General features: G+C 30.6%; 2 protein-coding genes across 8 annotated transcripts in view; one reads left to right on the forward strand and one right to left on the reverse strand.

Moving 5' to 3' along the window:
* Positions 1-13,321, reverse strand: part of kmr (pleckstrin homology domain-containing family A member kramer) — a 259,563-nt gene extending 246,242 nt beyond the window's left edge. For 4 of the 7 annotated variants that reach the window (XM_075291769.1, XM_075291766.1, XM_075291767.1 and 1 more), the window contains exon 1: positions 13,296-13,318. The gene's annotated coding sequence lies outside the window, so the exon portion shown is untranslated. Of the gene's footprint in view, positions 1-13,295 lie in introns of all 7 variants that reach the window. The other 3 variants (XM_075291772.1, XM_075291771.1, XM_075291770.1) reach the window with 2 other exon arrangements.
* LOC142231983 (uncharacterized) lies at positions 3,048-13,214 on the forward strand. The gene is made up of 3 exons (XM_075302660.1): positions 3,048-5,637; positions 5,715-8,092; positions 13,203-13,214. Exons 1-3 carry the CDS (start codon positions 3,048-3,050, stop codon positions 13,212-13,214), a joined length of 4,980 nt encoding a protein of 1,659 aa, XP_075158775.1.
* Positions 13,322-15,612: the final 2,291 nt, after the last annotated feature.

Here is a 15,612-nt window from a genome sequence, read left to right on the forward strand (position 1 = left end):
GAAGAATTTTGCTCCTCCAAGGTGCTCCGGAGGTCAAATCTGGGGATCCGTTTATATGGGGTCTATACATAATTATGGACCGATGTCGACCAATTTCTGCACGGGTGTTTGAGGCCATATATTAACATCACGTACCAAATTTCAACTGAATCAGATAAATTTTGGTCTTCCAAGAGGCTCAGGAGGTCAAATCTGGGGATCGGTTTATATGGGGGCTATATATAATTATGGACCGATATGGACCAATTTTTGCATGGTTGTTAGAGACCATATACTAACACAATGTACCAAATTTCAGCCCGATCGGATGAAATTTGCTTCTCTTAGAGGCTCCGCAAGCCAAATCGGGGGTTCGGTTTATATGGGGGCTATATATAATTATGAACCGATATGGACCAATTTTTGCATGGTTGTTAGAGACCATATACTAACACCATGTACCGAATTTCAGCCGGATCGGATGAAAATTGTTTCTCGTAGAGGCTCTACAAGCTAAATCGGGGGATCGGTTTATATGGGGGCTATATATAATTATGGGCCGATGCGGACCAATTTTTGCATGGTTGTTAGAGACCATATACTAACACCATGTACCAAATTTCAGCCGGATCGGATGAAATTTGCTTCTCTTAGAGGAGCCGCAAGCCGAATTTGGGGGTCCGTTTATATGGGGGCTACACGTAAAAGTGGACCGATATGGCCCATTTGCAATACCATCCGACCTACATCGATACAACTAATTGTGCCAAGTTTCAAGTCGATAGCTTGTTTCGTTCTGAAGTTAGCGTGATTTCAACAGACGGACGGACGGACATGCTCAGATCGACTCAGAATTTCACCACGACCCAGAATATATATACTTTATGTTCTTACTGCAATATTTCGATGTGTTGCAAACGGAATGACAAAGTTAACATACCGCCCATCCTATGGTGGAGGGTATAAAAAAAAGATTTGAATCAAATTTAGCAAGGATTGGTAGAATATCACTTCGACTCTCTGTGCAAAATTTCACGTAAATCGGTAGTAAGCGTTGACCTTAATGGCCCTATGGGTCTATATCGGACGAAAGATATATATGGGAGATATATCTACATCTGAACCGATTTCAACCAAATTTTACATGCGTTGCCAAAATATCAATTATATTTCTTGTGCAAAATTTCATAAATCGGGGTTAAACTTTGTTCTCTTTGGTCATATGAGTCTGAGGAGGAGGATAACAACACTAACAACAATGCCAAAATTTTCCCATATCGGTCTATTGTTATATATACCCCCAGATAAACCGACCCCCAAATACACAAAACTATTTGGTCCATTCAAGAATTACCACAACTCAAGTAATTCGATTGTGGACGATTATTTAAATTAATTTAATTAAAGTTAATATAATTTAAATTAATTTTTTTCACCGTTGTTATCGTTTCCATTAAGTCCTTCCATCGATGTTTATATAATATTGGGAATTTTTAGAAGCCATAGAAATGTTGATTTTCAATTAAAATCTTGTTTTGTGATCTAAGAATAATAAAATTCAATATGTTCATGTAATACAAGCTTCTTACACTGACCGTTACGCTAGTTTGAATTTGTTTGCTTTGATTACTTTTATTTTGTCTTTTTTTCATGCATTTCTGATAATCATGATAACCATCCACAACCTTGTGGCTTGAATTTCTGTACATGCATCAGTGATTTAACATCAAAAAGGCAGAGAACAGATTATCTAATATGTTACTATAAGCATTCAAGAAATAAAGCATTTCCATCAGTTCTAATGTGATTAAAATGAAATGGTCTTCTTGTGGTCAGTGAAGAGCTATGCGAATGATGTATACATCATTATTCATTTTTTTAACCATTTTTGCATTTTATTTCATTTTGATTAGTGCATCTTACTACATAAATTAATTAATTTTCATTTAGATATGCTCAAATGAAAAAATTTTTCATTTAATTCACTAATATAAATATATATAAATAAAATTTATTTTAAATTTCTTCATTCAAATTAACTTCCAAATCATAACTTTTAAAACAATGCAAAGTATCCGAAAACGCAGTACTTCCGACCTATAAGAAACGCACATTCTAAAAAAAGTTTAGTTCGATCCAAAGATTTTTACCTTCCCATATGGATTTTGGTATAGATTCTGAGCTAAAGATGCTGCTACTTTAATATAAAAAACTTCTTAAGGACCTATCTAGCCTTAAATCTACGATCAATAAAATTCAAATGCAATATAATAAGAAAACTGTTCACGCAAAAACGACAGACAGATTAAAAATCCAAACTATAACAAAACCTTCAAATTAAAAAAAGAAATTGAAAGCAAATACCTTAAAATAAGTTGGTGGTGAACGTACTTTTAATCCACACTGTGCTCGCTTCAAATTTATTATTATTTACTTCATTCATGCTTAGCTGTCTATTTGTTATATTATATATTTCTCGTTGTGTATAACACATTGCTCTCATTCATAAATATAACACTGTGTTCTCATTCATAATTATACCCTTTGCTCTTGTCACTTTAATAATCTCACGTAGAATGATTCTCAATGAGTATTGTTATTGTTGTTTTTTATATTACTTTACTAATATGAATATGTTGTTGTTGCTTTCAAAAACTGTTAACATCAATGAATGTAAACCTATGAATGAAAAAGAGTAAGCTTAAGCAATACTTTATACGTATGTAGAAAATATGAATGACTTTGAAATATCATTGATAAAATAATGAATGAAGTACCGCTTTAAATTTGGTACACTAGAATTGAACAATGAAATCAAAAATCACTTTAGCTTCGCCCATTGATTGAAACAAGTGAACAGCTCGCGAATAAAGTCTTCAACAGAATTTTTAATAAATCTACCTTATGGTGTAATAAAATTCAAACTCAACATTTGTTTTATTCCTCACCATAAGTGTTGGTCCTTCTGGAACCGGATCATCCAGTCATTTAATAAAATCTGGAATTCCACAACTATCAAAATCGAAAAACGAAGTTATTGTGCAAATTAGAGTAAAAAATAACACATCATGTCGGAAGAAATGAATTCCTTGACGATGACCAGAGGTCGCTTGAAAGGCTCAATTACTCGTGCTTTGGCGTTTGCTCAGGTTCCATCCGCAGAAACAACTTTCGATGATGTGGTTAGCCGCTTGGAGCGTTTGGAAGAGGTTTGGCAAGCGTTTGTAAAATTAACAGATGATTTATACAAATTCAAAGATGTGGAAAATTTTGCGGACCCGGAGGCTGATTTTGCAAGCTACGAAGAGAAATACCTTTCAGCGCGTGGTAAACTGTATGCTTTAAAATCACAATATGCTCCTACTTTGAATGAAAGTACAGCCAACTCGGGAGCAATAGCAAAGTTGGCAGATCAACAGGCTGCATTTTTGGAAAAACTTTCAACGACTAGCCATCCTAAAGAAAATGATTTACCTCGCATAAATATTCCATTTTTTACAGGGACATACAAAGATTGGCCAAGTTTTAAAGATCTTTTTGAGAGCGCTATAGGATCAAAAGGAATATCAAATATTCAAAAGTTTCATTACCTGAAGTCGCTACTCAAAGAAGATGCCGCAAGATTAATACAACATATTCCGGTTACCGAAACTGCTTTTCAAACAACTTGGACAAGGCTCAATGATAGGTATGATCGCCCTAAGCAAATTGTTACTTCTTTCATAGAAGCATTTATGGCCCTACCATCAATATCGACGGAAAATGCTGCAACCATGAGAAAAATATCTGACGGGGCAAATGAAATAATTCGTGGTCTTGATGCTATAGGTAAAGATGAAAGAGATTGGTGGTTAATCTATTTATTGTTATCTAAACTTGATCCTGAATCAAAGAGCAAGTGGATTCGTGAGAGTCGAGATAATCCACTTCCTACCATTAACGATTTTTTTGAATTCTTAGACAATCGCTGCGAAGAGGTTGAATTGTGTGCAAAGAAACAGGCCCATCAATCCAAGCACAGTCATTCAGGCAAGTCACAAGGTAACCATACAAAATGTCTGGTGAGTACTAAAGCAAAACCCAGCTGTTTATTGTGCAAGTGTCCCGACCATTCAATCTTTACATGTCCCACATTTCTGCAAAAAGATATTAATGAGCGCCGTCACTTCGTAAAAGAATCTGCACTATGTTATAATTGTCTCAGACAGGGTCATGCGGTTTCCAACTGTGCATCAAAAGGTAGATGCAAGCAATGTCATCGAAGACATCATTCACTCCTACATCTTCCGAGTAATGAACATGAACCTACATATTTACCCGGTCAAGTTTCGGAGTCTTCACCCCCTGAATCACCGTCTTCTTCTAATAATACAGCTAGTGCCAATATTCAGTGGTCCACTACCGCTAACATTGCATGTCCCATTTCGTTACCTTCACTTCCATCTAGTAGTAAACATTGTACGTCAGACAAAGAATTTATCATGCCCACTGCTTCTATTTATGTCAAAGATCGCTTTGGAAAGTTTATAACATGTCGAGCTTTATTAGATACCGCTTCAAAGCTGTCTTTTATCACTGAGAGTTGTGCTCAACGTCTAGGCCTTCAAAGATATCCCTCAAAAATAATTGTAAATGGTATTTCATCAATTAAAGCCGAGACAACTCGGGGTTTATGTCAAATATTCGTACGTTCACGCATCTCTGAGCAATCGATTAACGCCAAGGTACATGTTCTGCCTAAAATAACTACATCTCTTCCTGGCTACAGCTTTGAAAATAAGATCAAAAATCAACTTATGGATTTGCCTCTTGCTGACCCCACATACAACATTTCGTCACAGATTGATATTTTATTTGGCCTAGAACATATTTGGAACATTTTCACATTCAACAAACGTATTGATTCACAGGGCAATACTATTGCAATTTCAACAATTTTTGGATGGGTTGTAACTTGTGCTGAGACAGAGCAAATTTACAACCAAACTACTACACTTGTTACCACCGTGGATATTGATCGTTGCCTTCGAAGCTTTTGGGAACTAGAAGAAACTGAACACCATACTAAAGCCGATCCAGATGACATTTTTGTAGAGACGCACTTTCAAACCACTCACTCGCGTGCAAGTGATGGTAAGTACGTAGTTCAGTTGCCTTTTAAAAATGAAAACCCAATATTTGGAAATACACTAAATGGTGCGCTATCTCGATTCTATGCTGTCGAAAGAAGGCTTCAACGAAATCCAGCAATTCGAGATAAGTATATTGGTTTTATGCGAGATTATGAAAAATTGGGACATATGCGTAAACTCAAACCTCATGAGATTAATGTTACTGATGGTAGAGTTTTTTATCTACCCCATCATCCAGTCTTGGGAGAAAAAATTAGAGTCGTGTTTGATGGCTCATTTCAAGATTCCAACGGTATATCGCTTAATAATAACTTGCACATTGGGCCAAGTATACAACGGGACTTATTTGCTGTTTGTTTGAGATTTCGTTTCCACAGGTATGTTTTCTCAGCCGACATAGTAAAAATGTTCAGACAAATATGGATATCTGAAGATCACAAAAATTATCAACGAATTGTATGGAGAGAGTCGCCGTTACACGAGGTACAACATTACATTTTATGCACGGTTACATATGGCACATCTTGTGCGCCATATCTTTCAGTACGAGTGTTGGAGCAGTTAGCCTATGATTATAAATCCAAGTTCCCCATTGCATCGAAGGTGGTAATGGAGGACTTTATGTAGATGATGTTATTATCGGGGCACAAACGGAAGAAGAAATCGTTTTCATACGTGACAATTTGGTAAATCTACTAGCCCAATCAGGCCTGGAACTAAGGAAATGGGTTTCAAATTGCGTGAGTATATCAGATAGTACACAAGATCAATTGTTTTTTGCAGCTCCCGAAAAGGATGTAAAAAAGGTGCTCGGTATTTTTTGGAGACCATCGTCAGATCAACTGGGGTATCATATAGAACTCAACAAAAATCCAGTCGCAACAAAAAGGCAGGTACTATCTGATGTATCACGTATATTTGATCCCATGGGTTTATTATCTCCTGTGGTAATACAATTTAAAATTCTACTAAGAGAACTATGGTCACACAAGCTATCGTGGGATGAACCACTTCCTGAAAATCTTACACGTCAATGGATTACATTTCGACAAGATTTAATTTCTATTCAAGATTTTACACTTCCAAGATACATTTTGAATGATGTTACAAAATTGGAGCTGCATGGTTTCTCGGATGCTTCCATACACGCATACTCTGCCGCAGTTTATTGTCGATTCGTAGACGACACTGGTCATACTCATGTCAGGCTCATTGCTGCTAAAACAAGGGTAGCTCCCATCAAACAAAAATCGTTGCCGTGTCTTGAATTATGCGGAGCTCTTATTTTATCTCGTCTACTCAAAAGAATAAAAGAAGCCTTGCCACACAAATCAATTGATATACGAGCTTGGTGTGATTCAACAATTGTTTTGTGTTGGCTATCTCAACCACCCATTAAGTTAAAGACATTCGAGGCCAACAGAACATCAGAAATATTGGAAATATTGCCTCATCCTGACGCCCTTTCTGCCTTTAAACTTTCTTCAAAAGTTCTGGTCTCAACAGTGAATGACTATAATCCACTACATGAATTGGTACACCGCATTTCGAAATGGAATAAACTCATACGTGTCGTAGCCTACATCTTCAAGTTCATCAATGCCACTAGATATCCACACCAAATAAAATCGCCGAATATTTCGTTCAACAACTTTAAACACGCCGAACTGATTCTGACAAAGTATGCCCAAGATGCCTTTAGCGAAGAGCGCACGCTATTACAAAGTAAACGCCTAGTAAGTACAACATCTTCATTAGCAAAACTACACCCCTTCATAGACGGCAGCGGCTTGTTACGGGTAGGTGGGCGCCTACGTAACTCAGAACTAGACAATGCTTCAAAATATCCAATAATCTTGCCAAAATGTAGCCGAATAACCAAATTGATTTTACAAAACCTTCATGAGAAAAATCTGCATCCCGGAGTATCGGCCTTATTTGTTATTGCCCGTCAAACCTATTGGATTATTGGTGCAAGAAATCTGATTCGAAATCTGACTCATAATTGCCTCAAATGTTTTCGACAACGACAAATTAATACACAACAGTTAATGGCAGATTTACCATCCATCCGGGTACGTCAAGCGTTTCCCTTTGAAAATACTGGTTGCGACTATGCAGGCCCAATAATTTTAAAACAATACTCAGGACGAAATACAAAGAAATCTAAAGGGTATATCTGTTTATTTGTATGCCTAGTCACCTCCGCCATACATTTGGAACTCGCCACTGATTTAAGCACCGATTGTTTTATTGCCGCTTTAAAAAGATTTATATCGCGAAGAGGAAAATGTAAAAAAATCTTTAGTGACAATGGAAGAAATTTTCTTGGGGCATCTCGAGAATTAAACGAGATGCACAAAGTAATTTTGTCGCAAACTCATAACGAAATTGTCTCCGCATCTTTAGCCGAAGACGGTATACAATGGACGTTTATTCCTCCATTTGCACCCCACTGGGGTGGAATGTGGGAGTCGGCGGTTCGATCGGTTAAGTTGCATCTTAAGCGAGTTATTGGAAATACAGAATTAACATTCGAGCAGATGCACACTCTATTGGCTCAGGTGGAAGCCGTAGTTAATTCAAGACCCCTAGGCACTGTTCCAGATACAGATTGCGAATGCCTTTCGCCGGCTCATTTTCTTATTGGCAGGCCTTATACAACTGTTCCCGAAGGAGATCTGGTCAACCTCACACCAAACAGACTTGGATATTGGCAGCATGTACAAAATATGTTTCAAGGTTTCTGGCGACGTTGGCATCAAGAATATTTAACTTCTCTGCAACAGCGACCAAAATGGAATAGACCTCAACCAAATCTAGCAGTTGGAGATGTTGTTGTAGTCAAAGAAAAGAATTTACCTCCCTCCAAATTTCTACTGGCAAAAGTGATCGAAACATATCCCGGTATAGATGGCAATGTAAGAGCTGTAAAACTTAAAACGCAATGCGGAGAAATGACACGTCCTATTTCTACCTTGGTAAAACTACCCATAATCTGAAACTACGTTTCAGGGGGGCCGGGATGGTGGTGAACGTACTTTTAATCCACACTGTGCTCGCTTCAAATTTATTATTATTTACTTCATTCATGCTTAGCTGTCTATTTGTTATATTATATATTTCTCGTTGTGTATAACACATTGCTCTCATTCATAAATATAACACTGTGTTCTCATTCATAATTATACCCTTTGCTCTTGTCACTTTAATAATCTCACGTAGAATGATTCTCAATGAGTATTGTTATTGTTGTTTTTTATATTACTTTACTAATATGAATATGTTGTTGTTGCTTTCAAAAACTGTTAACATCAATGAATGTAAACCTATGAATGAAAAAGAGTAAGCTTAAGCAATACTTTATACGTATGTAGAAAATATGAATGACTTTGAAATATCATTGATAAAATAATGAATGAAGTACCGCTTTAAATTTGGTACACTAGAATTGAACAATGAAATCAAAAATCACTTTAGCTTCGCCCATTGATTGAAACAAGTGAACAGCTCGCGAATAAAGTCTTCAAAAGAATTTTTAATAAATCTACCTTATGGTGTAATAAAATTCAAACTCAACATTTGTTTTATTCCTCACCATAAGTCTTAGCTTACATATAATGCGTTTTTGTATTAAATCCAATGATTCAATTTCTCAGTTAATTTACAGACGATTCTCTAAATCACAAAAGTTTTTCTTTTCTTTCAGGCAATTTTTCTTTGCTTTAAAGAACATGCGACTTTAACGGAGGGACGCGTCTTTCCACGATTCGTGGCAAACTTGGTTAGGACACCAACTAACTAATCTACCACCAAAACTAACCTACCAAAATTTATGAAGATTTTACCAAATTTTTTTTAAAAATTTTATTTCTATAGAAAACTTTGTCAAAATTTCATTTCTATTGAAAATTTTGTCAAAATTTTATTTCTATAGAAAATCTGGTCAAAATTTTATTTCAATAGAAATGTTTACAAAATTTTATTTCTATAGAAAATGTTTGTAAAATTTTATTTGTATAGAACATTTTGTCAAAATTGTATTTCTATAGAAAATTTTGTCAAAATTTCATTTCTATAGAAAATTTAGTCACAATTTTATTAATATAGAAAATTTTTTCAACATTTTATTTCAATAGACAATTTTTGTAGAATTTTATTTCTATAGTAAATTTTGTCAAAATTTTATTTCGAAAAAAAATTTTTTTCAACATTTCATTAATATAGAAAATTTTGTCACAATTTTATTTCTATAGAAAAATTTATCAAAATTTTATTTCTATAGAAAACTTTGTCAAAATTTCATTTCTATAGAAAATTTTGTCAAACTTTTATTTCTATAGAAAATTTAGTCAAAATTTTATTTCCATAGAAATGTCTACAAAATTTTATTTCTATAGAAAATTTTGTCAAAATTTTATTTCTATAGAAAAATTTGTCAAAATTTTATTTCTATAGAAAATGTTGTCAAAAATTTATTTCTGTAGAAAATTTTGTTAAAATTTTATTTACTGTTTTGTCAACATTTTATTTCTTAAAAAAATATAGCCAACATTTTATTTCTATAGAAAATTTTATTTCTATAGAAAATTTTTTCAAAATTTTATTAATATAGAAAATTTAGTCAAAATTTTATTTCTATAGAAAAATTTGTCAAAATTTTATTTCTATAGAAAATTTAGTCAAAAGTTTATATCTATAGAAAATTTAGTCAAAATTTTATTTCAATAGAAAATTTTGTCAAAATTTATTTTATAGAAAATTTTGTCAAAATTACATTTCTATAGAAAATTTTGTCAAAATTTTATTTCTATAGAAAATTGTGTCAACATTTCATTTCTATAGAAAATTTTGTCAAAATTTCATTTCTATAGAAAATTTTGTCAAACTTTTATTTCTATAGGAAATTTTGTCAAAATTTTATTTCTATAGAAAATTTTGTCAAAATTTTATTTCTATAGAAAATTTTGTCAAAATTTTATTTGTATAGAAAAATTTGGTAAAATTTATTGTATAGAAAATTCTGTCAAAATTTTATTTCCATAGAAATGTTTACAAAATTTTATTTCTATAGAAAATGTTTGTAAAATTTTATTTCTATAGAAAATTTAGTCAAAATTTTATTGCTATAGAAAAATTTGTCAAAATTTTATTTCTATAGAAAATGTTGTCAAAAATTTATTTCTGTAGAAAATTTTGTCAAAATTTCATTTCTATAGAAAATTTTTGTCAAAATTTCATTTCTATAGAAAATGTTGTCAAAATTTTATTTCTATGGAAAAATTTGTCAAAATTTTATTTCTATAGAAAATTTTGTCAAAATGTTATTTCTATAGAAAAATTTGTCAAAATTTTATTTCTGTAGAAAAATTTGGTAAAATTTATTGTATAGAAAATTCTGTCAAAATTTTATTTTGTCAAAATTTAATTTCTATAGAAAATTTTGTAAAAATTTTAATTTTATAGAAAAATTTGCCAAAATTTTTTCTATAGAAAATTTTGTCAAAATTTTATTTCTATAGAAAAATTTGTCAAAATTTTATTTCTATAGAAAAATTTGGTAAAATTTATTGTATAGAAAATTCTGTCAAAATTTTATTTTGTCAAAATTTAATTTCTATAGAAAATTTTGTAAAAATTTTAATTTTATAGAAAAATTTGCCAAAATTTTTTCTATAGAAAATTTTGTCAAAATTTTATTTCTATAGAAAAATTTGTCACAATTTTATTGCTATAGAAAATTTAGTCAAAATTTTATTTCAATAGAAAATGTTTAAAAAATTTTATTTCTATAGAAAATTTTTGTAAAATTTTATTTCTATAGAAAATGTTGTCAACATTTTATTTCTATAGAAAAAGTTGGTAAAAATGTATTGTTAAAAAATTTTGTCAAAATTTAATTTCTATAGAAAATTTTGTCAAAATTTAATTTCTATAGAAAATTTTGTCAAAATTTCATTTCTATAGAAAATTTTGTCAAACTTTTATTTCTATAGAAAATGTTGTCACAATTTTATTAATATAGACAATTTTGTCAACATTTTATTTCAATAGACAATTTATGTAAAATTTTATTTCTATAGTAAATTTTGTCAAAATTTTATTTCTTTAAAAATTTTTGTCAACATTTTATTTCTATGGAAAATTTTGTCAAAATTTTATTAATATAGAAAATTTTGTTAAAATTTTAGTTCTTTAGAAAATTTTGTCAACATTTAATTTAAATAGAAATTTTATTTCTATAGTAAATTTAGTCAAAGTTTTATTTCTATAGAAAATTTTGTCAAAATTGTATTTCTATTATAGAGCATTTCTTTCAAAATTGTATTTCTATAAAAAAAAATTGTGAAAATTTTATTTCTACAGAAAGTTTTGTCAAAATTTTATTTCAATACAACATTTTGTGAAAATTGTATTTCTATAGAAAATTTTGTCAAAATTTTATTTCTACAGAAAATTTTGTCAAAATTTTATTTCTATAGAAAATTTTGTCCAAAATTTCATTTCTATAGAAAATGTTGTCAAAATTTTATTTCTATAGAAAATTTTGTCCAAAATTTCATTTCTATAGAAAATGTTGTCAAAATTTTATTTCTATGGAAAAATTTGTCAAAATTTTTATTTCTGCACTCAAAAAAAGTGAACTCTCTATTTCACTAAAGCCAATTCAACTTTATTTTAGCTCATGGAATTATTATGCTTGAGAAAGAAAGTTAGTTAAATGAACTAAAAAACAGGAAAAAATTATACACAAATTAAGCATAAAGATTTACTAAATTCGTATTTCTCACAAAATAGTTCATTATTTCTTTAAATTTGTAAATTTTACTACAAATGCGTCCATCATGAACTTCGTATGTCACTAAAGACATTCTTGCAATTTTGAACTCCAATTTATCCCTAAAACTACAACAGGTGAAAAAAATTAATTATGTCTAATAAATTTTCTTGAATTTGTCGAAAAATATTTACTTATTTTTTTGATATCGGCGTGATGCCAGCGTTTGTAATACTGTTCAGTTAAAAATTTCTAAACATTTGCAATTTTTTTTAAATTAAACAAAAGTTTTCTTCCTGGCGGTTTCACTGTTTTTTTCAGTGTGTGGAAAATTTTGTCAAAATTTTATTACTATAGAAAAATTTGTCACAATTTTATTAATATTGAAAATTTTGTCAAAATTTTATTTCTATCGAAAATTTTATCAAAATTTTATTTCTATACAAAATTGTATCAAAATTTTGTTTCTATAGAAAATTTTGTCAAAGCTCGTTGTTTTGCTGGGTTACTATGCAGACTTTTAATATATTTTTGTATGGACATATAACCATATTTTTTTGAAGTCATAATTTGATTTTTGCTAATGTCTGAATGGTGGGTGCAATGTTCGCTTGACTGCAATTTGCCTGTATACACGCAGCGCCATCAGTCTATAGACGAACGTCTGTCCTATTGTCTATTATGCAGTATTTCCATTTATGGCAAAAAGAAAACTACAATGAAAATATTTTCAAGATCAAGTTCAAGTGGTTTTACGCTTTGCCTTTTGATAAAAGTGATTGAGTAGGCAGACAGTCTGTTGCTTTACTTTGTTTAGTTTTTAATGTATTTGCATTGCAAACTACAAGCACTCAAAAATGCATAAACAATAGAATAATAAAATAAAAAACAATGAAGGAGCTCAAATTGAGGGTGAATATGAAGATGGTTCTTATGAACAAGTTTCAAATAGGAGCTATAGGGAGACGTTAACGCATAACTGAAACATGCGCCTAAATAAAATGTACACTTTGTTAATTAATTAAAATTAATATTTGAATTAAAATTAAATCAAAGTTCGTTTGGGTCAAACGAGTCAATGGGAATAGTCATAATGATTTAAATGTCTTTAATGAGATAACAGTAATAATAAAAGATAGGAAAGGTGGTCCATAATTTCTTTTTTCCTCTACTGAACTCCTAAAATTAAAATCCGATCGCTTTTTAACCTTTATACTTTTTTGTTGTTTTGCGAAAATTATCCTTTGTCTTTATTCAAAACAGAACTTGATGTCCTCTTATCCAGGTTCAAAGATTTTTTTTCCCTCTTTCAGATATTACACTAAATTGAAAATGCATATTGTTGGCTTTAACATTTTAACATTTTTTTTTTGGTTTTGTAGCTCCAAATTAAATTAAGTACTTACCTTGTAATTGAAATAAATAAAATTTCTGAAAAAAAAAACACAAATAAATTTAGTAATTAAATTTGTTGACTCAAATATATTTTGTAAAATTGCTAATTTGTGTAATATGTGGTTTGAAATTTACGACGAATAAACTAAAATACCACAAAAAATCAAATATGTAATTGTAAATTAATTGTTCCAATAATAGCATTTCGAAAATTTTTGTTTTATTGATACAATATGAGTTTGAGAGTTAGCCAATGTATTTATATATACGAGTATGCATATGCACATATTGCTAGTTGGTAAATATATTAAATTTTAAATTACAGTATTTGGAAGTTTATGAACAGTAGTAATTACATGGGATATTTGTCATATTTGGAAACATCCACCATATCACAGTTCCATATTAAAATCCTCCATATACAGTCCTTCCCCTTGAAATGGTGGCTCCATTTGTCAAAATACATGCATTTGAAAATAGTCGACAATAATTGTAGGGTTTACTGAACTTATACAAAAGTATAGAAATGTCATCTCACTCACTCTCGTCACCTCCCTTTACTAATAGGATACATGATAATTGCAATTATCTGATATACCACTTCATTATGCTGAATGAAAATAGGGTGTTGAGAGGAAACACAAATATTAAACAAATTTTTGCAAAAAAAATTAATATATAAAAATCAACGGTCTGTCTATCCCAACCCCGTAAAAAAAAGTTTCCCAAAAAGAAGTTTTAATGCCCAATATTTGATCCGGAAGTATTGCAAATATGGATCATAGGACGGAAGAACTCATTTGAATGAAAACACTTTTAGACTCGTAGTGCGCAAACAAGCAGGTTTAAAGCTACATTTAAAGTAAACAGAAATCTTTAGTGTATCCTCTTCTTACAAGCCATGTACCAAATAAAAGTTTGTGCTACAGCAAAAACGGAAATTTTTAATTATATTCCAATAATAAGAAATACGGTGATGATAAATTGGATTTGGGTCATCAAATGACCCGAATGTATTATGAGATTTAAAAGAACGGTGGTAACAAACTAACGTGTGCGATTCTCGCTTTGCAATCATTTTAATGTTTTGCTAGTACTTGTTTCTCATTTATCTTTTTTGCATGCAATTCACTTTTCGATTTACCCTAATATACTCTAAACTTTATATTATAGTTTGTGTTGCATTGTACAGATTTTAATTGGGGTGGAGTGATATCCTAATCCATTATATGCAATTCCATTGCATTACAATTTAACAGGCAGATTGAAACAAACAAGAAAACACTGCAATATGACACTTTGACATGCAAAATGGCTTACTTGTGTGGAAAATTGGGAGTGTTTAGCAAATTTCCGGAAAATTAAGCATATGACAAATATCATATGGAATCTATCCGTCTCCGTCGCCTGACTACACTGCATGCAGTTTGGCCAATTTGGCAAATAAGAACTAAAATTCTAGCACTTAATGTACTAAACGCAATTGCATGATAAATTTTATGGGTTCTGCAAAATCATGCCGCATCATAGTGGAAGTTAAGTAATGGAAAGTTGACCAATAAAACGGTTAGTATTTACAATTTCCAAATGGATTAGAAAATTCTATTTTATCGTGTTACAATAAATAGCAATAAATATCATAGTTACTAGTGGAGAGAAATATTACGTCGCCTCAGAAGGTTGTAGATGCACGCAAATTTTGATTTCTATACAAAATTGTGTCAACATTTTATTTCTGTAGAAAATTTTGTCAAAATTTTATTTCTGCAGAAATTTTGTGAAAATTTAATTTCTATAGAAAATTTTGTCAAAATTTTATTTCTATAGGAAATTTTTTTAAAATTTTATTTCAATAGAATATTTTGTCAAAATTTCATTTCTATAGAAAATTTTGTCAAAATTTTATTTCTATAGAAAATTTTGTCAAAATTTCATTTCTGTAGGAAATTTTGTCAAAATTTCATTTCTATATAAAATTTTGTCAACCTTTTATTTCTGTAGAAATTTTGTCAAAACTTTATTTTGTAGAAGTTTTATCAAAAATTTATTTGTATTGAAAATTTTGTCAAAATGTTATTTCTATTGAAAATTTTGTCAACATTTAATTTCTATAGAAAATTTTGTCAAAATTTCATTTCTATAGGAAATTTTGACAAAATTTCATTTCTATAGAAAAATTTGTCAAAATTTCATTTCTATAGCAAAATTGTTCAAAATTTCATTTCTGTAGCAAAGTTTTGCAAACTTTCATTTCAATAGGAAGTTTTCAAAATTTTATGTCTATAGAAAATGTTTGCGAATTTTCATATCTATAGGAAATTTTGTCAA

Source organism: Haematobia irritans, chromosome 1 (genome assembly GCF_050003625.1).
Source record: "Haematobia irritans isolate KBUSLIRL chromosome 1, ASM5000362v1, whole genome shotgun sequence".
In the NCBI taxonomy this organism is placed as follows: Eukaryota; Metazoa; Arthropoda; class Insecta; order Diptera; family Muscidae; genus Haematobia; species Haematobia irritans.

What these genes read in the sequence shown, in the direction of transcription:
- LOC142231983 (XM_075302660.1), top strand. Translation starts at nt 3,048, where the DNA reads ATGTCGGAAGAAATGAATTCCTTGACGATGACCAGAGGTCGCTTGAAA. An exon ending in GGTTACATATGGCACATCTT is followed by an intron (nt 5,638 to 5,714) that starts GTGCGCCATATC and finishes ATTGCATCGAAG; the next exon opens with GTGGTAATGGAGGACTTTAT.